Below are 26435 nucleotides of genomic sequence, written 5' to 3' on the forward strand. Positions count from 1 at the left end.
CTTGTAAATTAATGAACGGTAGGCTACGATATATGGCCCCGAAAATATATTTCTGGTTACATTTTTCTCATTATTTTAATTCTTGAAAATAAATCTTAAAGAGAATCTACTTATGATGGAAATTATACAATAAATTCATCTTATCATCCTGTAAAAGGAAAGCTTATTAGCGGGTAATGAAAGGTAAAGCCGTGTCCAAACTGAACAAATGTTCGACATACATGTTCGGCTAACATGTTTGTTGAGGAGCTCAGGGACAAACATTTTAAAAAGTTTGCGGTGTTGACAGCTGTAAAACAGATGTAAAACATAAAATCTCTTCTCACAAATATTTTGTTTGGTGACGGGTCCACACTGGTCACGGGCAAACATAATAAAATTTGCTCAGACTGTTTCAACAAACATGTTTGTCGAACATTTGTTCAGTGTGGATACCGCTTTATAAATACAACAATATTCGGATGGAATATTTTTTACTTTAATCTTGCTCAGATTGAATAATTTGAATTATTTTCATCTCATTTTGTGAATATAAAAGACATTTGAATTGTACATATAGATGTGCTGAAAATGCATGAAAGTTCAGTTATCTGAAAATTATAACACATCACCAATGTTCAATGCATTGAATTTGCCCTCCAGTACCTTACTAGATTGAGTTGATACTAAACTTGACTGATTCATGTTAAGCACTTGTTCTTGTAGATCTAAGTACAATCAAATATGATTATAATAATAAGACGTTGATGTATTGTTGAATCTTAAGCACTATAAATAATAATATAATAAATTAATGCTTCTCTTTCCCCAAAGCATGTAGTGTTGAATATATATTGTGAACGTGAACATTATTTGAATGTAGTTTTATAAAAAATATTTTTATCTAAAATAAAATGATTGATGAGTTAATGTGGAGATTTCAACTCTATTTTCCTTGCTTTCTTATTACTGGGCTATGAATTAGAATGGAATCACCTTAATTGATTAGAATGAATCAATGGCGTGGCGAAGTTTAGATCACGACGATGTTGAAGATTAGATGGATCATATGAATCAAGCCTATCTACATATACCGCGATATCTGACACGACATACAGAATGAGAAAGGATTTTTCCTCCACCTACTGTCTAAAGTACTTACTTCACTCCCTGCAACTTAATACTTGAGTGTCACTTTTTCGCTCTTGGGACTAAAATACAGAAAAACTCCATAGGGAGTAGAAGTAACTCCATTCAAATAACATGGGAATATATCTATTTTAAAAAGTTACATTGGAGATAGGTTTGAAGATCTAAACTCAGATGAGGAAGCATAAAGAGTAGTCGTTGAACCAACTAAATTCAATACATCAACCACAAATTTAATCAACATAATACCGTATGAAATATGTTGTATGCTAAAATTATTACATACTTCATACTAATATAGGTACTATAAAAATTTGAATATTTTTAATGTTCCATATTAATCAAAATACCAGCCAATGAATACTTACTTCTCAACTAATCAAATTTGGAACGCAAACTTCATCATAGTGTTGTATAGTGTGGTCCATGTTATGACAGTATTTGATCAACTTTGGTTTTGCTATCCTTGTCTATCATTCGATAAAGCCGGTGGTACTATCCTTTCCTAGGTCGACAACGATGCCAATTATGTTTTTGACAGTGAAGAATTATAATTAATTAATGCAGAGAATCGGCATCACTATTCTTCTATCTTTAACCACTGCCATTATAACGTGGACCTCACTATAGCTGTTAATATTAGTTATGAGTCGGCCATTGTTACAACTTTTGCGGACAGATAGCGTTTAGTGCTGTCAGCGGTGAACAAAGTCCAAAGACCTTGAAGAGATATAGACCCACAATGCCTATGCCTTCCCAATGATAGCTCTTACTTGAAATTGAAGGCAGCCATTGGGGTATTTTAGCACGAGATATTATATATCATTTATTTGTAATACTATAGATCACAAAGGCATTGGTGGCATTGGTAGGCTATGTAATAATCTTATGGGTTGCCCCCTCAATGGCGGATTTCAATTCCAAGTACGCTGCATGTGAGTCTATGCATCTTCAAGGTCTTTGACAAAGTCTATAAATACAGGTCATGACACTCGACCGCCATGAAGCTGGCCCCACCATATCGAGCCCAAAATTTGAAACATATGCCAATATTTAGGGTTTTTTTTGAGCTTCCAGAATAACCAAGTTTCAATTTTTGGCTCAACCGGAAATGGGTTTTATAAGGGTTTATACATTGGCGGGCCAGCTTCACGGTTAGCCCGCCACCATCACCGATCTTGAAGATGAAGGTGTCATTTGATAGAGTGAATTTTGGGCTTTCATTCTATACCATTTTCAAATTTTGGGCTCAATAATAACGCTGCGGGCGGAGGAAAAACGTTATAGGCAGGGGGAGGGGGGTTAATGTATTAAACCAGGTCCCTTGTCGCCGCCAGGGAAAATGTATTCCAGAAAAAAATGATGAAAATCGATAGAACAAGTCTACAGCTATCATATTATACCACTTTCAATTTTTGGGCTCGATAATCACGCCGTCAGCGGGGGGGGGGAAGGTTTGTAGGTAACCAGGTCACTTGCCGCCCCCAGGGTATGTGTAATCGAGAAAAATCCGATATAAATCGATGTAACAAGTCGACAGCTATCATATTATACCACTTTCAAATTTTGGGCTCGATAATCACGCCGTCAGCGGGGGGGAAGGGTTGTAGGTAACCAGGTCCCTTGCCGCCCCCAGGGTATGTGTAATCAAGAAAAATCCGATGGAAATCGATGTAACAAGTCTACAGCTATCATGTGATACTAGGTTATATTCCAGTTTTATAAACGCCTGATTCTTTAATAATTGTTCTTGTATTTTTTATTAGAAATCTTCCTTTTCAGTTAAAAAGCATTAATTGTTGTTTTGTATCCTAAATACTAGTAGCTCTGTGAACAGGAGACCTCACGCAGTTTCCTCATCCACAAGTATCTGATGTCACCTGTTCTAGTTGATTCAGTGAATCACAGTTCACAGTTGAATCATAATTTACTCTTAAAAACTGTTATTTGTATTCTCCAACATCAAAAACTCACTTATGTTAATAAACTCAGTTCACGTTTGAATGAATTTGTATCCCATATGATGATTTATTCATTTTCCCATGATGATAATCTTCCCATCTGATAAAAATATTTCTCAACTATTTTAAAATTATTATTTTTCAATCAAGAATATTATAGTTTCTTTAGCATTATTTAGTTCATTTAATCATTTTTTATTATATTTTCAATCACCTTTTAATTTTCAAATGTGAGAATATTGATACTGATGGGCACGCATCTTAAAAAATATTAAAACCCTACCTTATAGAAATATAATACAGCTAGACATCAGTTTAATGCATGCAATAAAAAATCCACTTGTCAAATCCACTGAATATAACTTATCATAAACATGATGAACATATGTGTTTGTCAAGCTCCGTTCAATCTTATTGAATCTATAAAATAGAATAAATTATAGTACCCTTTAAAATCAATAAAATAATAAAACAAGAATACAAATATTGTAATAAAACAAATACAAACTACTAGTTTCGGTGATCACACCATCGTCAGTTTATAAAAATAAAATACAAATCCAAATATTGATACTGATGGGCACGCATCTTAAAAAATATTGAAATATACCTTATAGAAATATATACAGCTAGACATCAGTTTAATGCATGCAATAAAAAATCCACTTGTCAAATCCACTGAATATAACTTATCATAAACATGATGAACATATGTGTTTGTCAAGCTCCGTTCAATCTTATTGAATCTATAAAATAGAATAAATTATAGTACCCTTTAAAATCAATAAAATACTAAAACAAGAATACAAATATTGTAATAAAACAAATACAAACTACTAGTTTCGGTGATCACACCATCGTCAGTTTATAAAAATAAAATACAAATCCAAATAATAGAATCTGTAAGGATTAAGTTATCAACATTTTCTTAATAACCTTGGTCTAAACGCAGCTTCAAAAAATTATTTTCTCTTTTTGAACTTCCATAGTAAATTTTATAGAAGGTGGAATTGAGTTTAATATCTTTCTAAATCTTCATGGTTTTCATCATTATTACTATGTCATAACCATACTGTCATCTACACATCTATACTAATAAATGATATTTTTTCTCAAAGGATTATTACTATTCATTTTTGACTTTTCCAAATTGTTCATATATATGTTAGCAAGGTATCCTAATAATGGTGACCCCATAGCTAAACCTTCCTTTTGCTCATAAATTTTGTCATTGAAAGTGAAATAATTTTGATCTATACATGTTTTTGTTAATGCTATTGAATCCTTATATTCCATTACTGTTCAGATTATTTTCAATTAACTTTTGCTTTAAAATGTTGATAGTTTTATTAGTTGGGATGGAAGTATACATGTTGACTACATCAAGCTATAGAAAATTAAGTGATTTGGTATAGTTATTTCCTTGATTTTTTGAACTAGTTGGTAAGAATTTGTTATATTATAATTTTCATTTATTATTATTTTTCAACTTTAAAATATTGGAAAATTATATAATTTTTGGAAACTTTCGGTAGCTGTGCCGCCTTTGTCGACCGTGTAGAGTCCTTTCCTATATATATATATATATATATATATATATATATATATATATATATATATATATATTATATATATATATATATATATATATATCATTATATTTTAGGAAGTGCAATATAAATATTTCAAACAATCAATCAGACAATCATCTTTATTCATACAAGTGCATTGAATATTGTCACATTTTGTTACAATACTATACTTTACTTGTTTTGTCATATTATAAGAAAATAAACATTTTGAAAGAACAAATCATCACTATCAATACACTAGATCCCACTAGATAGTCTTCAGTTTAGCATTAAACATTTTTATATTTACTATCGATTTTAAATATTACTGAGGATTTATAATAGGGATGTTTCATTAAAAATACAAATAGTTGTTCATGTAAAGAAAACTGTAATATCAGTAATATCACATAAATGAGTTATTCGACTCAGCGCTAACTTTATAACATGACAGAGCTCAAATCTTGATTGAAAACCATCTTCAACTTACTGTCAACCTGACAAGATTAGACTATTGCCAATATTAAACGTAAAAACGGTTTCGAAAAGGTACTCTTATACTATAGTTCCTTCAACGTATGGCATTTCAGTTAGGTATAATATGTACATTATATTATTGTATATTATTTCATGTCCCATGAATGAAATTTGAACATTATTTCTGAAAAACCGAGAAGGATAATAATTAAAATTTCGGCTTCGAGGAGCACGAAATTGAAATGTTTAAAATATATGTGCAAAGTTTGGAAATCTAAATCATTCCCGTTTTTGCGGTATGCAATCCACAAGTTGACATGTTTTGATGCGAACAAACGAACAAACACAACCCCTAGTCTCTCTTATTACGTAGAAGAAGGAGATGACATTTCAACTCTTGTTACTGCTGTCAAAATATTTGACCAATGATTGTTTTTCTTTCTTTGCCTTATTCATAATTTTCTACTTGTATTATCTTGATATTAATTTATAATCAGACTGATAACATCGTTCTATTGCATATTATTTCTTCTTACACAATAAATGAAACCTGTCATTTCCCACAATAAAACTTCTGCTTTTTTATCAAAAGTTACTTCCATTATTATTTAATTTTTCTTTTTAAAGTATGCAATATATAATAAATTATCATTTCGGGCCCTAACCCGGGCCCCCTAGACCGGGTAATTTTATTTTTTCAGAAAGCTAAATGTTATATTAATAATACTAAATACTATATTAGCCCACATATAAGTTTATTGCAGCTAAGGTTTATTGCATTTCGACATCACAATCACAATATTGTTTGGAATTCATCTTTGCCAAACAACGCCTATTATTATTTTTTAGATACACCGCCTATCATTTAAATTTATTCCAAGTTTCAATCCATACCTATCGTACAGTATATGGCAATGATAAATGATATGCACAAGAAAGTATACTGAACTTGAATTAAAACGTTGAATGGTACAAACAGTTACTACATTCTATAATAAACATTCTCCAACAGCCTTATGACAGTTCCTCATATAATATTTTATTCTAATTCAAATTACTAGAATATTACTGAATTATATGGAATATGAATTGATTTGTACAAAAAGTATTCATCCAGTTAGGTATTTAAACTCAATGACAAGAATATACAAAATAAATGTTAATTACTCAAGAACTGTATCATATAAGATATACCTGATTGGATATAGGTATGAAGAAACTCGTCAAAAATATGATCACAAGCTCAGAAAAGCTAAAATATCATTGAATAATAATTTTTTAACAAAAATAAAATGAGAACTCAAAAATCAGTTGAATGTCCAGGTCGGAAGATTGGATATTATTCAATTTTGATTATGAACTAACAACAAATTGGAGAAATTCTTATAACTTCGTTATTTTTGAACAGATTGATTTGAAACTTCATGGGTGTGTTAATTGTATGAAGAGAATCGTTCATGATTTTTTGCAGAATTTTCCTACGTCCCCTTCTCCCTCCTAAACCGAGAACATAATATGGTAGCTCTGATGGTATATGAGAGAGGATTCAAAAGTAGAGCTAATGAGTAGACCAGTAGCGTTGTTCCGCGGGCGATTTAATCCAATCCTCTTCCTTGCCGCGAAGCACGGAGGAAGCTCAGAATAGCGCGACTTTTGAATTTTCTCGCATATAGCATCAGAACTAGTCTACCATATTATGTTTTTTTGGTTTGGGAGGGAGAAGGGGACGTGGGAAAATTCTACAAAAAATCATGAACGTTTCCCTTCATACAATATTAACACACCCATGAAGTTTCAAATCAATCTGTTCAAAACTAACAAAGTTATAAGAATTTCACGAATTTGATGTTAGGTCATAATCAGAATTGAATAATATCCAACCTTCTGACTTGAACATTCAACTGATTTTCGAGTTTTCATTTTATTTTTGTAAAAAATGATTATTCAATGATATTTTAGCTTTTCAGAACTTGGTACTGTATCATATTTTTGGGGGCGGCAAGGTGTATACCTTTCCTGGGGGCGGCAAGGTACCTGGTTACCTACAACCTTTCACCCCGCTGACGGAGTAATTGTTGAGCCCAAAATTTGAAAATGGTATCATATCAATAGCTGAGGGATTGTTTCATCGATATCCATCAAGTTTTTCTGGAATTCACCTTTCCTGGGGGCGACAAGGGACCAGGTTAACGACAGCTCTTCCAGACACTGAAAGCGTAATTATCGAGCCCAAAATTTGAGTGTGGTATAATATGATAGCTGTAGACTTGTTCCATTGATTTCCATGAAATTTTCCGCGAATACACATACCCTGGGGGTGGCAAGGGACCTGGTTACCTACAACCCTTTCCCTCCACTGACGGCGTGATTATCGAGCCCAAAAATTGAAAGTGGTATCACATGTTAGATGAAGACTTGTTCCATCGATTTCCATGAAATTTTCCTCCAATACACATGCCCTGGGGGCGGCAAGGGACCTGGTTACCTACAACCCTTCCCCCCGCTGACGGCGTGATTATCGAGCCCAAAAATTGAAAGTGGTATAATATGATAGCTGTAGACTTGTTACATCGATTTCCATCGGATTTTTCTTGATTACACATACCCTGGGGGCGGCAAGGGACCTGGTTACCTTCAACCCTTCCCCCCCGCTGACGGCGTGATTATCGAGCCCAAAAATTGAAAGTGGTATAATATGATAGCTGTCGACTTGTTATATATTTATATAGGATTTCTCTCGATTACACATACCCTGGGGGCGGCAAGTGACCTGGTTACCTACAACCCTTCCCCCCCGCTGACGGCGTGATTATCGAGCCCAAAATTTGAAAGTGGTATCACATGTTAGATGAAGACTTGTTCCATCGATTTCCATGAAATTTTCCTCCAATACACATGCCCTGGGGGCGGCAAGGGACCTGGTTACCTACAACCCTTCCCCCCCGCTGACGGCGTGATTATCGAGCCCAAAAATTGAAAGTGGTATAATATGATAGCTGTAGACTTGTTACATCGATTTCCATCGGATTTTTCTTGATTACACATACCCTGGGGGCGGCAAGGGACCTGGTTACCTTCAACCCTTCCCCCCCGCTGACGGCGTGATTATCGAGCCCAAAAATTGAAAGTGGTATAATATGATAGCTGTCGACTTGTTATATATTTATATAGGATTTCTCTCGATTACACATACCCTGGGGGCGGCAAGTGACCTGGTTACCTACAACCCTTCCCCCCCGCTGACGGCGTTATTATCGAGCCCAAAAATTGAAAGTGGTATAATATGATAGCTGAAGACTTGTTCTATCGATTCACATCAATTTTTTCTGGAATACACCTTCCCTGACGGCGACAAGGGACCTGGTTTAATACATTAACCTTCCTCCACTTGCCTATAACGTTTTTCCTCCGCCCGCAGCGTAATTATTGAGCCCAAAATTTGAAAATGGTATAGAATGAAAGCCCAAAATTCACTCTATCCAATGACACCTTCATCTTCAAGATCGGTGATGGTGGCGGGCTAACCGTGAAGCTGGCCCGCCAATGTATAAACCCTTATAAAACCCATTTCCGGTTGAGCCCAAAAATTGAAACTTGGTTATTCTGGAAGCCCAAAAAAAGCCCTAAATATTGGCATATGTTTCAAATTTTGGGCTCGATATGGTGGGGCGGCAAGGGACCTGGTTACCTACAACCCTTCCCCCCCGCTGACGGCGTGATTATCGAGCCCAAAAATTGAAAGTGGTATTATATGATAGCTGTAGACTTGTTACATCGATTTATATCGGATTTTTATCGATTACACATACCCTGGGGGCGGCAAGGGACCTGGTTACCTACAACCCTTCCCCCCCACTGTCGGCTTGATTATCGAGCCCAAAATTTGAAAGTGGTATTATATGATAGCTGTAGACTTGTTACATCGATTTCCATAGAATTTTCCTTGAATACACATACCCTGGGGGCGGCAAGTGACCTGGTTACCAACAACCCTTCCCCCCCGCTGACGGCGTGATTATCGAGCCCAAAAATTGAAAGTGGAATCATATGATAGCTGAAGACTTGTTCCATCGATTCTCATCATTTTTTTCTGGAATACACTTTCCCTGGCGGCGACAAGGGACCTGGTTTAATACATTTACCCCCCTCCCCCTGCCTATAACGTTTTTCCTCCGCCCGCAGCGTAATTATTGAGCCCAAAATTTGAAAATGGTATAGAATGAAAGCCCAAAATTCGCTCTATCGAATGACACATTCATATTCAAGATCGGTGATGGTGGCGGGCTAACCGTGAAGCTGGCCCGCCGAATTTGAAAACTTTCGAAGTCTCTCACGATCGTATTTTCTGAGCCCAAAATTTGAAAATGGTATAGAATGAAAGCCCAAAATTCACTCTATCAAATGACACCTTCATCTTCAAGATCGGTGTTGGTGGCGGGCTAACCGTGAAGCTGGCCCGCCAATGTATAAACCGTCAATGTGTAAATAAACCCTTATAAAACCAATTTCCGGTTGAGCCCAAAAATTGAAACTTGTTTATTCTGGAAGCCCAAAAAAAGCCCTAAATATTGGCATATGTTTCAAATTTTGTACTCGATATGGTGGGGCCAGCTTCACGGCGGTTGACACTCGTGTTCCTTATGGAGCGACCATTAAGTGTGGTCTTAATGGCGGTAAATTTGAAATATTCCAATCTGCTCATAAGAAAATCATGCATTATGCTTTTCAAAAACAATAATCTGGTTCAGATAATAATATGTAAATTCATTTTTTTTATTTTTTAATAATGAAATTTCAATAATAAATGGTTCAATAATTCATTTTTATTATTAAAAATTGTTCTTATTCTTGTAACTTGTTATGATTCACAAGGCATTGGGACAAAAGGCAAACCTCAAAAAGAGTTTGAAGTTTCCATCTAAAAATAAAAATCAACAATTCAGTTAAAATCTAAATATTAAATATCTAAATATTCTAAATCTAAATATTATTATTCTGTGGTAAGAATTTATTTTACAATTCAAAGGCAAGCAATATTCCTTGAACAATATAACAAAATAACACATCATCCTGTTCAATCTATAATGATAACAGCCGATAAATTTGAAAATTGATGAACTAGAACCCCATAAAATGGCAATTTTGCAATGCATTACGGGATTGTGTCATGACCTGTATTTATAGACCTTGGCGGTGAACTGTGATTACTGCCAGCTGTTTACCTCTTAAGTTATCTTGTAACAAATTGTTACTGGTCACGTAAGTTTTAAAAATTATCTTATTTGCAGTTTTTATAAAAATGTAGATGGAGGAAAAATGTTGAGTACATCACGGGTAAAAATGCATTTTCTCACTCAGGGAAATTGAGACCCTCGGCTTTGCCTCGGGCATCAATCTTTCCCCTCAGGTAGAAAAAGCGGTATTTTTTACTCTAGATATACAAATAACTATTTTAATGCCATGTGAATGAATGTATTCATATCAAATTTGATGACTGATGTCATTGTCAATCAATTTAGCATTTCAAATGTTGATGGATGTGCATCAGGGACTTGCAATTTTTCAATAGCACAGCTCTATGGGAATGTAATAATGTTTTAGGATTAATCACAATAAATTAATGCGACACCAATCCATGAGTTTCATCTATTTTATTTGTACAATTCAAAACGTTTACAAGAAATTCACAAAAATGGGAATCCAATGTAATGATACAATTTCTTAATGATAATAATATTATGATAAATGCTATGGAGATTTCACTAAAACTAAATAGGCCTACCTACTAATCGTGATACATGTTATTCTAACATGCATTCAGTTTTGTACAATTAATTTGAAGAGTGTAGCTTACTATATTTTCATTTGAAAATCTTTCCAACAGTTCTCTCTCGTTCAATAATTCGAACTGCTGAAAAACTACGAAAAATTACATCGAAATTCACATATTATCTGTATAGCTGTGTACAGACTTACAAGCTGGTCACAAACGATTTGATTTCAATTTAAACGATCAATGTTTGAGAGACATTCGTGTGATGCGTGGCGTGTAAGTCTGTACGCTGCTTAAGATGAAACTTAATGATAGTTATCTGAAATTTTAGAAAAGACAATAAAACCTATAAACTTAGACGAGCATACTATAGTGGACGATTTATTGCTCTGCGAAAGTAGACTAGTTAATGGAAATCACCTGTAGACATAATTGATTATTTCAATCTAGAGATACAAGATCATGACAACCACACGTAAAATAATTCAATTATTATCTTATATAATACATACGACTATTAAGTTAACAGTATTGAGAAAAAATAATTTATTATTAGTCATATCACTTAGTGATTTCTTGTACTATGAATCATCATAATGGAAATTCCACGATTTTTTATAAAAACGTTAAAATTTGAGTAATAAATTTTAGTCACAAGTTAGTACAATATGAATACAGAAATGCATCCTACAGCCAAGTTAGAAGTCGTAATGTAATGTCATAGAGAAACAATAGCGTAAGTAGATATCCCATGGTATAGGGCGTTTATGTCACAACTATCACTGTTATCTCAAGCCGATTACTGTAGATTGTTACTGTTTTGACCGGGTAAGAGTGTATGAACGGCACAATATGAGAGACTACCAGCGTCATAAAGCTTCAAAGAAAAGAACTACGTGGACTATCAGCTTGAGATAACAGTAAAAGTTGCGACATAAACGCCCTATACAATGGGATATCTACTTATGCTATTGTTTCTCTATGATAATGCGTACTTGAAAAGTTTTACAAATAATACGAGATAAACTCTGTGATGTTGAGGACAATAATTATTTTAACCATAAATCATATCACAATAGAACTTATAAATAAAACATTTTCTTAATATTCATAAAAAACCAAACTAGAGCTAACTAGCTTTTCCAATCTCAATTTTTTTTAACAACATCGATGATCTGTAGAAGAAAGAGTCGATGAGCATGAAGACAATGAACACTCCACCAATACAACAGCAAATGTCATTTATAAAGTGGCTCAGAGGTCTGAAACAAATGTTTTAAATAATCTATTATAAGAGCGAATAGCATAGACACAGATATTGTTGATTATGAATTGCACGAGGTATCTCTTAACTGAATATATTATTCATATTGATATAATATATACTTTTCCTACAGATACCTTGAAAAGTGAGCATTTCTGCACTGATTACAGAACGCAAAGAATCACTTTTCCGCTCTAGTACGCAAAGTATTACTTTGCGTACTCCAGATTTGCAGCATGACAAACCCCCGTGAAGCTGGCCCTACCCAAAACGGCACAAATTAAATTACATATCTAAACATTTAGTGCTGAATTTGTGCTGTAAAAAGTTTATTTTGTGCTGTCGATTTAAAGAAGATATTGGACTTTGAAAGTGGGTAGGGCTGGCTTCACGCTAGCACCACCCAGAACGGCACAATTGATTGTCATATCCAGGGTTTTTGTGCTCAATTTGTGCTGTTTTGTGCTGCAAAAATTTTTATTTGTGCTATCAATTTAAAGAAGATATTCAACTTTGAAAGTGGGCGGGCTGGCCCCACCCAAAACGGCAAAAACGAATTGACATATTATCTAGGGTTTTAGTGCTCAATTTGTGCTTTTTTGTGCTGCAAAAATTTTTATTTGTGCTATCAATTTAAAGAAGATATTCAACTTTGAAAGTGGGCGGGCTGGCTTCACGCTTGCACCACCCAAAATGGCACAAATCAATTCACAAAACAGCACAAATAAAACAACACATCTAGGGTTTTAGTGCTCAATTCGTGCTGTTTTGTGCTGTAAAAAGTTTATTTTGTGCTATCAATTTAAAGAAGATATTGGACTTTTAAAGTGGGTAGGGCTGACTTCATGCTTGCACCACCCACAATGGCACAAATCAATTCACAAAACAGCACAAATAAATCAACATATCTAGGGATTTAGTGCTCAATTTGTGCTGTTTTGTGCTGTAGAAAGTTAATTTTGTGCTATCAATTTAAAGAAGATATTGGACTTTGAAAGTGGGTAGGGCTGGCTTCACGCTTGCACCACCCAAAATGGTACAATTCAATTCACAAAACAGAACAAATAAATCAACATATCTAGGGATTTAGTGCTCAATTTGTGCTGTTTTGTGCTGTAAAAAGTTTATTTTGTGCTACAGAGCTAACAGCTAGATGGAAATTTGATGAGATCTACTTTCCAAAAATTATTTGCCAGCTCGGGAATCGAACCCGGTACTTCCTGCGATAGCGGTATCTAGATGAGCGCTGCTATCCACAGATTGTCAGTTTGGAGTAACGGTAAGCATTCCTGACTGGCAATTAGGAGGTACCGGGTTCGATTCCCACGCTGACTAATAATTTAGTTCATTGTAGAAGAAAATAAACATGCAAATATCCACGCAATAAAATTACATAAGATTCTAATCAATTAGGGGAAATACTAATTGTGTATGATAACATAAAAATTTACTCACACAACTTTGTCAGTAATCTTGACCATGAGAGCAGATAATTCGTAACTAAAAAATAATCCAGGCATACCACTCTGTGCTCCATTCTGAAAAAAGAATCAACGTTGTAAAATTATTTACTTCCAATTATTCTATATTGACATAGAGTACCAAATACTATTAATCATTTACATAGTACGGTATTCATTGATTAATTAATCGAGTAGAATTATTAGGAATACTAAGTAATCTTTGTAGAAATATCAATGAATTGACGCTCATAAATCACACCGTGAGAATCGAGCAATGTCCAGTAGTCCAGGCAATAGTCCACACAATGAATGCTCAAAAAAGGGTGTAGAGGGAAATGTTTGGAAGACAATTTTTGACCCCGCAGTTCTGTTAAGGGTAGTAAGGAGGTGAACATATCATAAGTCCCCACCCCTATCCACTGTGCTAAGGAGGTGGGGGTGGTTTAAAGGTACCATTTTTTGGTTTCTCGCATAAAAATCGAAACCCATGTATCCTAAGAACTTGACGGTCAAATAAAAAATTAAAGCGTACATAATTTCCTACAATATTCATTCTGCTACTTTTTTCTATAATCTCCTCTAGTTTTCGAGATATCCGCTCTTAAAGGTGTGATATTTTTTAAAAAACCACGTTTGCCACCAATTTTTTCCTATTTTGTTCTTATAACTTTTTAAAAATCGATTAGAAAAATCCATGTTGATTATGAGCTTATAGAGCATTAAATTCTCTTCAATTTGATGTATAATTTCACACTTTTACGCCCGAGTTATAACCCCTGAAAGAGCAAAACAAGGGATAAAAACCTGTTATTCTAACAATTACACACTTTCAAGAGCGAATATTTCGGGAACTGTTGGGAATATCAAAGAATTTCACTAAACAAAAAGTGTAGAGAATTTATGAAGCTTGAACTGTTAGTTATGTCGGTTGAACGCCGACATTGTTCTCAAGATATGAGCGTCGAAGCAACACGCTGAGATATGCAACTTCCACCAACTAACCACCCTCATCCCCCCCCTTGGCACATGAGTTAGCAATGGCGACTTTTGATATGTTCTTCTCCTAACTAGTCTCAACATAGCTGCAAAGTCAAAAAGTTTGTTTAAAACATTCGCTCCAAATTCCTTTGTCAATTGGTCTATTGTTTCAAAAATAGAGATTTCACACTCAACACTAAATCTGCTGCAAAAGGTGTAGGAGAATTCGTAAAAGTGTGAAATTAGACATCGAGTTTTATGCGAGAAACCAAAAAATGGTACCTTTAAACCACCCCACCCCCTTAGCACAGGGGGTAGGGGTAGGGGTGGGGACTTCTGATATGTTTACCTCCTTACTACCCTCAACAGAACTGCGGGGTCAAAAATTGTCTTCTCAACTTTTCTCTCTCTATAACCTTTCCTTGACTGGACTAAGAGGAAATTTTATTTTTATCCTGATAAAATTGTATGGCTTCTAAATAATTAAAAGTAACTGATTGGTAAAGGTAATCTAGTCGATTGCAGATGATGAAAGGCACAGAGTACAATTCTGAGAATTTTTTTTGTGATTTGATATTTTCAATACAAATGAAATATAATACACTATCACAATAATTAATTCAGCGATTTGAATAAAAAAGTTGCATATGCTCCGAGTAGATTTTTTCTACAAGAAATCCGCTTTCTACAAGAAATCCCAATGTCGCTCTGGGCCGGCTAGACTCAATCAGCATCTGGGGTGGGCCGCAATAGGGGACGGGACGCTTCGTCTGCTGTGTCGACCAACCTAGCTCGTGTCGGGGGTTGAAACAGAGTAGTGAGTGCCTTCTTGAGACGATTCCCTCTTTTAGGTAAGAAGGGCCGTGCTTTCGCACTGCCTAAAAAGGTTGGGCGTGGTGAGTCAGGAATAGGAACAAGCCCCTCTGGTGGACAAGGGTGGTGTCCGCCACCTCAAAATGGTGTCGTTGGATCTCTCTCGACTTCTCTTTCAATTAAGGATCGACTTCAATGCCACTATTAACCTAGCTCCGCAGTGCAGGCTGGATGCTTGTCTGACTCGGAGTAGGCGCTGAGACAGCAAATAATAGCAGCGTTGGTGGGAATGCGAGCGGCCGCAGTAAACCTAGCTCCGAAGTGCAGGCTGGATGCTTGGCTGAATCGGACTAGGCGCTGAGACAGCAAATAATAGCAGCGTTGGTGGGAATGCGAGCGGCCGCAGTAACATCTTCCACCCAGCAATGGTCGGCGTAGTTCAGCCTAGCGGACAGACGAAAGATCAATCCAGTCGGTTATTTGATCTCTCCAGCCAGGCTCAGCCAAGCAGCCGAGACAATAGAACAATGGTGTGACGGTCTTATTCGCGTTCATCAGCAGTTTTCTTTCTCACGATTATTTTGATTTTTGTGTTGCCTATAAACTCCAGTCATCAGTAAAAAGTTTCCAGAAACGTGGTGTACTACCATATTAATGACTTTTCATGATGATTTTTAATTATTTAAAAACATTGTTGACATTCTGAGCCTTTAGGCTAAACTTGGGGTCGCTGAGAACGAATCTGTAATCAGAATTTCTCTATAACGAAAATTAACGAAAAAGACCCAGCTGTTGATCTTCTGGCAACCGTTAATAGTCATCCTGCAATGCGGTCTAAACACTTCCAAGCCAGACACCCATCTCAAATGACAACTGTAACAATATTTATTGTTACAATTGTGAGTGATGAGAATTATGCGAATTAGCCTGAGAAGTTAGCCTGTTGTGAAAATGGATTTTGCTGTTTTGCTTTTCGGCATTGTGTTGTGTCGACTCTGTAAGTGTGTGCGTAGAAGCTATGATCCTATGAATAACATCAATTTTCCTGGAGCAACAGCTTAGTTCATGAGCCTTGCTTTTCTGCGTTGTGTAGTGTCGACTCTATAGGTGTGTGTGTAGAAGTTGTGGGAAGATCAACGATTTTCCTAGAATATAAGTCTGGTTCACAACCTTATAAGGCAAGGAATTTGTAGCTGTCAAGGAAAAATAGCTGTCACTTGGTGGGAGAATGTATCTTAAATTGTAGTTGTAACGTTCCTTTCTATTGGTGGAAATTTTTCTAGAGAATTGTGGCTACCAATCACAGTTGGCGTTGGTTGGCTTCCCATCTAGTGAAGCCGTTTGCAGCTGTCCACCTCAAGACGAGAAAAGCGAAGCGCACTCACTCAGCGTCTGTCCACTGTCATAAGCAGTACTAAATGTAGTCTGTTCAGAACTTTGTATTAATCATGGCTTCCATGCCAGCTTTAGGCCTTTTAGTTTTTGGCTCTGGAACCTTTGTTCCAGCAGCATTTTTAGTTTTTTTTTTGCCTCTGTAGTCGCTTTAATTAAGAAGAGAGAGAGAGAGTATCAAATTGTAACCTCACAATGGAGATTTTTCTCCTATAACCGCTACTAAAGGTACGTCATAGATTTATAATATAATTAAGGAAATTATCTTCAATGAAAGCTTCCATCAAAGTATTTATTGTAATGTACCGTAATTAAAGTGTAAAAATTGAGAATAGTCCTTTTGATTTGAATGGAAGATGGTAATGGTAATTCAAACTGATCAATGTTGGATGAAAATTAACCATATATGTTTTGTAGAAATTTAGAGTACCTATTAGTAGGAATTAAGATATTTGTTTGATTTAAACTATTTTTGAAGAGGAAGCTATTAACCTAAATTTCAATTACTGTTGGTTAAATCCAAACCAACGGATGTTTACAGTATATTTTTATGAGCTCTATCAGTATTTTTTGGTTATAGATTTTATTTGTCTTTTGATTCTTATGAAAAGCTTTCATGATTATTTGGGAAACACCTATCATGTAATTTATTCTTTTAAATTACACCATAAATGTGATTTATGTAAGAGAACTGACTAAACTAACAACAATACTCGAAATACCTTATTATGAAGTAATTCAATCAACTTGTGAATTATGTAGGCCTATTATGGAATACTATGTACTCATCGCTTTGTGTATAGGGCATAACCCTGATTACTAATAAATTCTATTCTATTAAATCAAGATATTGAAGTAGGTAATGCCTATTTACGTTTTAAAGTAATAATCTTGATTTGAGTTTATATAACCTAAAATAGGTTGATTTTATTATATAACTGATGTTAAGTTAATTTGTATTATCCTAGTTTATTTTTTTATTCTAACAGCGGTGTAAGTACGGGAACATCAAGTATGGGATCAACGTACGAATCTATCATTTCATGGGTTCATGAACGTGTGTCTTTAAGCCGCTGAGACGGCTCTGAATCGATGGCCGTCCTAGAAGCTTGGGGTATGCTGTCTCCTGTCCATCTGGACGTGTAGAGCTCGATCACCGAGCCTAGATTCAAATTGAAGAAACGGCTATGAGGTAACAACTTTTTTCCAAATTAAACGAACGTCCCAGGAACTCCGGATGTGACAAAATGGGTTTTAGTGACGACAGACTTTCAATCAATTAAAACGTGCGGAATTAGACTTTTGTTAAATCATAATTTTGAGATATTATTGGGGATAGATAGATTATTAATTTTATTAATTTGGTTTGAGTAATAGATTTTCGGTTGTATCTTTACATTGAAAAGTGAGGCCATATTTTCTATGTAAGGATCCAGCTGGGAATTTCAGTTTTCTTTAAATTTATAAATAATTATAATCTTCTAAACTACTAAAAGTTGAATGAGTATATGAATTTTTAAAGGTCCCTTATTGATTAAATTAATGTTTTAAAATAATTCTCATTTTAAAGTTGTAAAGGATCAAATGAAGTTTCAAGGACCCTAACCTTTTCTAAATTTGTTTTGATGACATATATTTTTGAATAGTTTTTTTTTAAGGTATTATTCCATGATGTGATACTTGAGGAATGTTTGTCTTTGCAGCTTTCATGATATAAAGATACAGAGTAGTTATTATTGGGGATCATTAATATTTGATAATGTTTTGATAGTGTTTTAAAGTTTCCAAGTGTGTTCTAAATTTAATGTTCTAAGAATTTTATGTGGATCTTTTCTTAACATATGTATGGTTATTTATGATTAACTTGTGAGAAATATTTATGATGATTTTTAATTCTTCTTTCTGAAATTAGAGTCCTTTAAGCTTCTTATGATTCAATCTAAAACGTTTTCAATGTAGAGCATACGGAGTAGGTTATTACCGTATTATCTATTTCAGAGATAACTTTTAACTTAAGTAATTTTATTTTCGGTTTTCATAATGTAACTTCCTTTTGTTTTATTAATTGTTGAATTTAACTGTAAGAGGTGACAATATAGTTGATACCTTCTCTCTATTTCGTTGTCTCTCTTGTCATTTCTGGTTTCCCGTTCTCTAGCACTAGGTATGTTTATCAAGCATCCCTTTTATTAAGTTATATTGTGTGTGCTTCTAAATTCAAAATTTACTTTCTAAATTCATAGCACGGCACACAACAACGCCATGCTGTGAGAAACCATCCTGCACTGCGGCGCTAGGTTGAGCTCTTCCACCCAGCAATGGTCGGCGTAGTTCCGCCTAGTGGACAGACGGAAGATCAATCCAGTCGGTTATTTGATCCCTCCAGCCAGGCTCAGCCAAGCAGCCGAGACAATAGAACAATGGAGTGGCGGTCTTATTCGCGTTCATCAGCAGTTTTCTTTCTCACGATTATTTTGATTTTTGTGTTACCTATAATCAATAATAACTCCAGTCACCAGTAAAAAGTTTCCAGAAACGTGGTGTACTACCATATTAATGACTTTTCATGATGATTTTTAATTATTTAAAAACATTGTTGACATTCTGAGCCTTCAGGCTAAACTTGGGGCCGCTGAGAACGAATCTGCAATCAGAATTTATCTATTACGAAAAATAACGAAAAAACCCAGCTGTTGATCTTCCGGCAACCGTTAACAGTCATCCTGCAATGCGGCCGAAACATTTCCAAGCCAGACACCCATCTCAAATGACAACAACGTCAAGCTGTGAGAAACCATCCTGCACTGCGGCGCTAGGTTTAGGGTGGCCCACCTTCTGGACTTAGCACGGTGACGTCACTCCAAGTAACCGGCTGTCTGTAGCCTTCAGGAATGCAATTTCCGGGACGGGAAAAGTGTTCCCAATCCCTACTTAACTGGAGTTTCTCTTGCTATTCCAATCTGAATTAAACGAGCCCTGGAATAGGACTTCACCGTAAGTCACCTAACTGGATACACACGGTAACCGGCTCTCAGCAGTCGTCAGAAACACAGCTATGAGAACGGAACTTGATGGTACGGTCTCCAGATGCCTTCCTTCTCCTATTCCGATACACTACGGAGTATTTCCGAGCCCCGTTAGATTTCTGTCAAAATCTAACTTGTTGCAAGTTGCAACAAAGCTGGATAGCTGCTACGAAGTGCAAATGAAGTCGCTCGAACCTCGCCTTTTCACCGGCGCTGAACCTCGATGTAATAATGCACCTCTATTCTTAATTACTACTGCTCATAACTTTTTCCTATAGAATTCTCTGGATTCTTCAGTATTGAAAAACAACATCTACAATTACTATTATTCAGTATCACTAAAAGCAAAGCACATCAAACTTATGTTATGCTGATATTATGTATAAATATATAGGCTTATGTATACAGGCTGTTTACGAACTCCCGACCAATACTCTAGGGTAATCCAAATATCATATTTAAATTGTCCGGAAGTCTTCAGTTACTCACACAGCAGCCATTTTGCTTTTTTCACTTATTATTTTTTGCTGAATACTGGTTAATCATACGAAATTGAAACTTTGCACGATCATTTATAGCAGCTAGACAAAGCTAGAAAAAAATTATGATAATTTTTGAAATTCATAGAATGTAATGGCGGCCATTTTAAAATTTTGTTTCTTAAATAACTCAGAAACCGTTGGTTTTACAAAAAAATTCAACAAGAATAACTTTTTTCAGTAAATTCAATTGCCTATCGATTGGTACCAGATTTTTTAAGATTGGACCAATATTAACTGAGATATGGTAGCTTTAGTGGTTGGTGACCCACCTTTAGAGGGTTATGTAACGTTATTTAATTGTTTGAAATGACCTAAAATCGCTTAATATTAACATTCAATGCAAAAAGAGATTATTGCATCATTGAGGCGAATCTATCGGCATGCCTTGGTTTGCACTGCAACAAACTTTCATTGGTCACCTATCACTACAGCCGCCATATCTCAGTTAATATTAGTTCAATCTAAAAAAATCTGGTACCAATCGATAGGCAATTAAATTTACTAAAAAAGTTATCATTGTGGAGTTTTTGTAAAACCAACGGTTTCTGAGTTATTAAAGAAACAACATTTTAAATGGCCGTAATTTCGTTCCAAGAATTTCAAAAATTATCATAATTTTTTTCTAGCTTTGTCTAGTTGCTATGAATGACCGTGCAAAGTTTCAATTTCATATGTTTAATCATTATTCAAAAAAAAATACGTGAAAAAAGCAAAATGGCCGCTGTGTGAGTAACACTGAATACTTCCGGACAATTTAAATATGATATTTAGATATGTTTTTTACCCAGGAACAATGCCTTAGAGTATTGGTAGGGAGTTCTTAAACACCCTGTATATAGCATGTAGATTATTATAAATGCGTGTGACATTAAATATCGAATGGAATTGAAGCATTAGGAGTTTTTTCTGGATAGATGTAATGGAATATGAGAAAGTTTTACTGGTACAGTATCTAATTGAAAAATGTCTTACCTTCTTATGCTTAGTGACTGAAAACTGGTAGGACTCGAAGATGGAGCCATCTCTGTGAACTCTGATTGTAGGCACAATTTTTATGTAGTATTGGAACATTGTCGACTCTGGAATAAAAAAATGTTGCTAATCATAATTCACAAATTGAAAAATAATGGGACAAGCAAACTTGAATTGGTTTAAAACGAACATAAAATGTACTGCTCTCACATTTTTAAGCAATTTAACAAAGGTAATTTAGCTATCTTTTCTAATGAGTAAGAGTTAGATATTAATAGCTGTAAGAAGTCATAGGTATATATTACAGGAAATGCAGAAGTTGCAGGATTGAACAGTTACAATAGTTTATAAACATTGCTAATTTCATATCAATATTCACATTTCTCAGTTAATAATGTGACTTTATCAACAATAATATGTATTTACAAAGCAGAAATGTAATGTACAAACAAAATTTCAATAATATAATAATATTGCAGTGAAGTATTTAAGTGAAGTTGTACAACCTTCAAGGTTCTAGAGTCTCAATTGGGATTTTGATAACAAGTTTGCACTTCTCATACGACTATAGAAAGCCCCAAACTCCAGAGAAATGTCTACAGAAACAAATTATTTTATATTTCAATTAGAACATTTGAAAGAATTCAGAATTACTTCTTACCTTCATCTGCAATTGATTCTGTGTCATCAAGAGGGTTGATTTTCCCGACAATCTTGTTCTCACCAAAGGAAAGATGTCTTATCTTATGAGATGTATTGAAGGATGATGAAGAGAATGGCTGGACATCGTGCACTGGAAAACACATTTTTCCTCTATTTATTTTTATAATTTGTATATACTACTGTCACCTATTCAGTATGAAACTTTAAAATGAAAGTCTTCATTTAAAAATAGTTTTTATTTATAAAAATTAAGGTTTTAACTTTTTCGATCTTGCCCAAAGTCAAAGTGAACATTACAATACATTATACAAATGGTCATTACATGAATAAACTAGCCGGCAGGCTCGTTTCGCTCACCTTATCCGTCTAGCCAGGAGGCTCCGTCCCCTGGACCCCTCGGCTGAATCATCCAGATATGAGAATATCAGACTCGCTTCACTCGCCTGCTTTCTTAATTTCAGCTTGCTTTCTCCCATCAAATAGGGGTTTTCGCTTATATCGGGCGTATCTTTGTCGTAATTTGGGAAGTCAAATTTCAAGACAATTTGTAGACCCTACCTGAACATTTGTAGCACCTATGAATTTTCTCTCAATTAGTTCTTGTAAAATGCGATAAAACGCAGATAAACCGCTTTATCTTGGGGGTATCTTCGGCTTGATTCTGAAGTCCTCTCAAGACAAAATTTCTAGACACTAGCTGAACTTCTGTACCAAATTCTAACATTATCTGTCAATTATTCTGTTCCTGAAAACGCAGGAAAAACGCTCATAAACTTCAGATTTTGAGCGGATCTTTGGCTCAATTTCAAAACCCTTTCAATACAACATTTTTACACCTCAGCAGCTGTTTACCAAATTTGAACACTTATTGCCAAGTAGTTCTTGAAAAAACTGAGAAAACGCAGAAAAACGCTGATTTTGGGCGTATAATTGGAAATTTTCTCGAATCCGTTCTAAGTGCGCCTCTAGAAGGCCAACTGAACATAAATGCCTAATTTGAACGTATTGGGTTCAGTGGATTTTTAGTTCAGTTGATTGTGAATGAATCAGTGTAAAATAGAATAATCGATGAGTTTACTTACTGGTACTGACACTACTTATAATAACTTATTCGAACTTGTCTCTCTATACTTACCATGGACGTGATTGATGGTGAAGCTCTGGCCTGGAGCTACATGGAAACTGCCACCCACCTATCAATCAATTCAGTTGTGTCAATGTGTTTGTTCGAGACACAAGTAATATTCATTTCTGTTCAAAAGATATACGTACAAATCTATCATCTATAATATTATAAAGAAAAGAATTGACTAATTGGAACTTATAGGGAAATAATTTACTTATAGTACGGATTGGGAAATACACGAATGACGCCACATCACGTCTGAACTACTGAACTGATCAACTTGAAATTTTGCATATACATTCTTAACTTTCAGAGAAAGGTTATAGGCCTATTTTCAGTCCTTCATGATACTAGTTCATCAAGTTTTCTTCTGTTAAGTTTCCAGTTTATGATACTTTGCTATCTATATTATAAAAAATAATTGGCCTATACAGTCATGTACAGGATACAAAATACATGTTTGACGCATCATCATGTCTGATCTACTGAACTGATTAATTAGTAATTTAGAATAGAGATTCTTAATTTACCGAGAATGGTTATAGGTCTATTTACCCTTTTTCTAGATTCCAGCATGTCAAGTTTCCAGTTTCTCAAGTGTAAAATTCGTCAGGATTTCAGTACGTCAAGTTTCCAGTTCAAGTTCATCATAACGTCTGAACTGATCAACTTGAAATTTTGCATAAAGATTCAAATTCACCAAGGATGGTTATAGGTTGATTTTCGTTTTTATTAATCTATCTATCTCCTAATATTATAAAGAAAGCTATTGGCTTATACACGTACGGGATAGGAAATACACGATTGACGCATTATCACTTACGAACTAATGGACTGATTCGCAATTTTACAATCATATAGATTCTGAATTCATTGAGTATGGATATGGGCTTATTTTCATTTTTATTAATCAATTAATTTTAATTTGATAATATTAGAACAAATCTTTTCAATTTGTGATTCAAAGTTTATGCTCGACCAAGAAGAGCTATCTACAGGTGACTACGTAGCGTAATTGGTAGCACGCGCGACTTATGAATTGTATAAGTTGCGGGACCGAAACCAATCAAACTTCAATTGAAGAACCAATTTTTTTTCATGGAAAATTTGTTTGTTCTATATACAGAGTGGCCCAAAAACCTTCTATTTTCAGTTCATTTTCTAGTTTTCAGTTATTTCTCCAAATCCTGCAATTGGGCAGAAAACTCTCGCCTTTGTTTAAATGGGAAGGTAGTCATAATGATACATGAGTTCGATACAGAATTTTAAGAGAAAATGATTTCTGAAGGAAATTATTCGAATGAAAATGAATTTTAAGAGAAATTATTCAAATTCAAAGATACTAATGAATAATACAAACATGAAATAAATGAGTAGGTTGAAAATTTGACAGATCAAACTTTTCTGTTCAGAGATCATACTATGTGAGTAGAAGTTTCTTCAATTGCTTACTTCCACTTGAAAAAGTGAAATTTGAAAGTTTGGATTTTGTATGTAGGTACTCATTCTTTTCATTTTTGATTTATTAGTAGCCAATATTTGAATGTAAATAACTTTGAAACATCGATGTGCGGTTTTCACCATTCATTTTCTCTTGAAATTCTGTATCGAAATCATGTATAATATGACAACCTTCCCATTTAAAAAAAATGAAGTAGGTTCCAAGATGGCGGCCAAAATTTTGATGCGACAGAAAAGTATTTTTTATTCATTAGGGTCCCCAATCAGACCTATCGTCAAATTTTCATTTTAAATGAAATATTCAGCTGTTTCCATACTTTTCACCAATCCTTTATGAAGGAAGGTATCGGCTTATACGTGAATGTGAGGTAATGCAACTTTAAATGAAGATACTGAATTTATCAAGGATGAACATAGGCTTATTTCTATTTATCGATTAATTTTAATTTAATAATTTAAAAAAAATATTCAATTTGCGATTCAAAGTTTACGTAACTATTGAAGCCCAACCAAACAGGGCTTCCTTCAAGTGACTCCATAGCTTAATTGGTAGCGCACGCGGTTCAAACGAATCAAAGGTTGTGAGTTCGAGACATGATGAAACCCATGTTTCTCACTGTATATTTTTAACTCTTATAAAGATTATCCACGTGATTTTGAACAACATAATAAATAATAATTATTCCATTTGCTGATGTTTCCTGGACATTTCATTCTAAAACACCAAATTTTCCCCTGCTTGTCTTAAATAAAAAAAATAGGAAAGGAATTGACTGAATTTCAATGATGAGGCATAAAGAGTCATTTCTGTATACTTTCTGTGCTCAACTACATCTCTTAGTTGGAATGATAAAAGTAGAAAACGAATTAACTGAATTCCCATTATGGGGCAAAAAGAGTCATTCCTATATACTTCAACTAAATCGAAGCAGCTATACAGAGTGAGTGAAAAGTCCGAGAACGGCTTAATATCTCATACACAAAGTTAATTTGATGGTGGGTGTGATTGGGGATCCTACTTACTCAAATTGAAAAACTTACTTTACTATGACTTTAAAAATGTGGTCCGCCATTTTGAATGCAACTTTATTTTTTTAAATAGAAAGGTGGTCATAAGATGCATGATTTCGATACGGAATTTCAAGAAAAAATGAATGGCGAAAACCGCATATCGATATCTCAAACCGTTTTGAAGATATTCACATTATTAATCAATACTATTCATACCAGAAAGAAGAGAAAAAAGTTTTAGAACGGCTTAGTATCTCATGAAAAAATGTGATTGCGAGGTTAAAAATATACAGCAAGAAACATGGGTTTCATCATGTCTCGAACTCACAACCTAGTATCCTCAATCACACCCACCTTGGAATAACATTGTTTTATGAGATACTAAGCTGTTCTCGTACTTTTCACTTTCCTTGCCCTATTACCATAGGAAAGGAAAGTATTGCTTTCCAAAAAATTTAAGGTACCCTAATTTCATGTTTTCTATACGTTTCAAAGTCCCCTGAGTCCAAAAACATGATTTTTGGGTGTTGGTCTGTGTGTGTGTGTATGTGTGTGTGTATGTGTGTGTGTGTATGTGTGTATGTCTGTGAACACGATAACTCCATTCCTAATTAACCGACTGACTTGAAATTTTAAGCTTAAGGTCTTTATACCATGAGGATCCGACAATAAGAAATTCAATAAAATTCAATTCAAGATGGCGGAAAAAATGGCGGATAATTACTAAAAAACCATGTTTTTCACGTTTTTCTCGAAAACGGCTCTAACGAATTTCTTCAAATTTATACTATGGATAGCTATTTATAAGCCCTAT

The 26435-nt window shown here is 34.8% G+C and overlaps 1 protein-coding gene across 1 annotated transcript in view; it reads right to left on the reverse strand.

The window, feature by feature from the left end:
• Positions 1 to 10773: 10773 nt before the first annotated feature.
• The window catches only part of LOC111060856 (endoplasmic reticulum-Golgi intermediate compartment protein 3), a 29820-nt gene continuing 14158 nt past the window's right edge, over positions 10774 to 26435 (reverse strand). Inside the window, exons 7-11 of the mRNA XM_039424406.1 lie at positions 23159 to 23216; positions 22022 to 22153; positions 21361 to 21467; positions 13630 to 13712; positions 10774 to 12172 (exon numbers count right to left, since the gene is read on the reverse strand). Of these exons, the coding sequence (XP_039280340.1) occupies positions 12040 to 12172; positions 13630 to 13712; positions 21361 to 21467; positions 22022 to 22153; positions 23159 to 23216 (513 nt within the window). The 3' untranslated portion in view covers positions 10774 to 12039. The remainder of the gene's footprint in view (positions 12173 to 13629; positions 13713 to 21360; positions 21468 to 22021; positions 22154 to 23158; positions 23217 to 26435) is intronic.

Source organism: Nilaparvata lugens, chromosome 3 (genome assembly GCF_014356525.2).
Source record: "Nilaparvata lugens isolate BPH chromosome 3, ASM1435652v1, whole genome shotgun sequence".
NCBI lineage: Eukaryota > Metazoa > Arthropoda > Insecta > Hemiptera > Delphacidae > Nilaparvata > Nilaparvata lugens.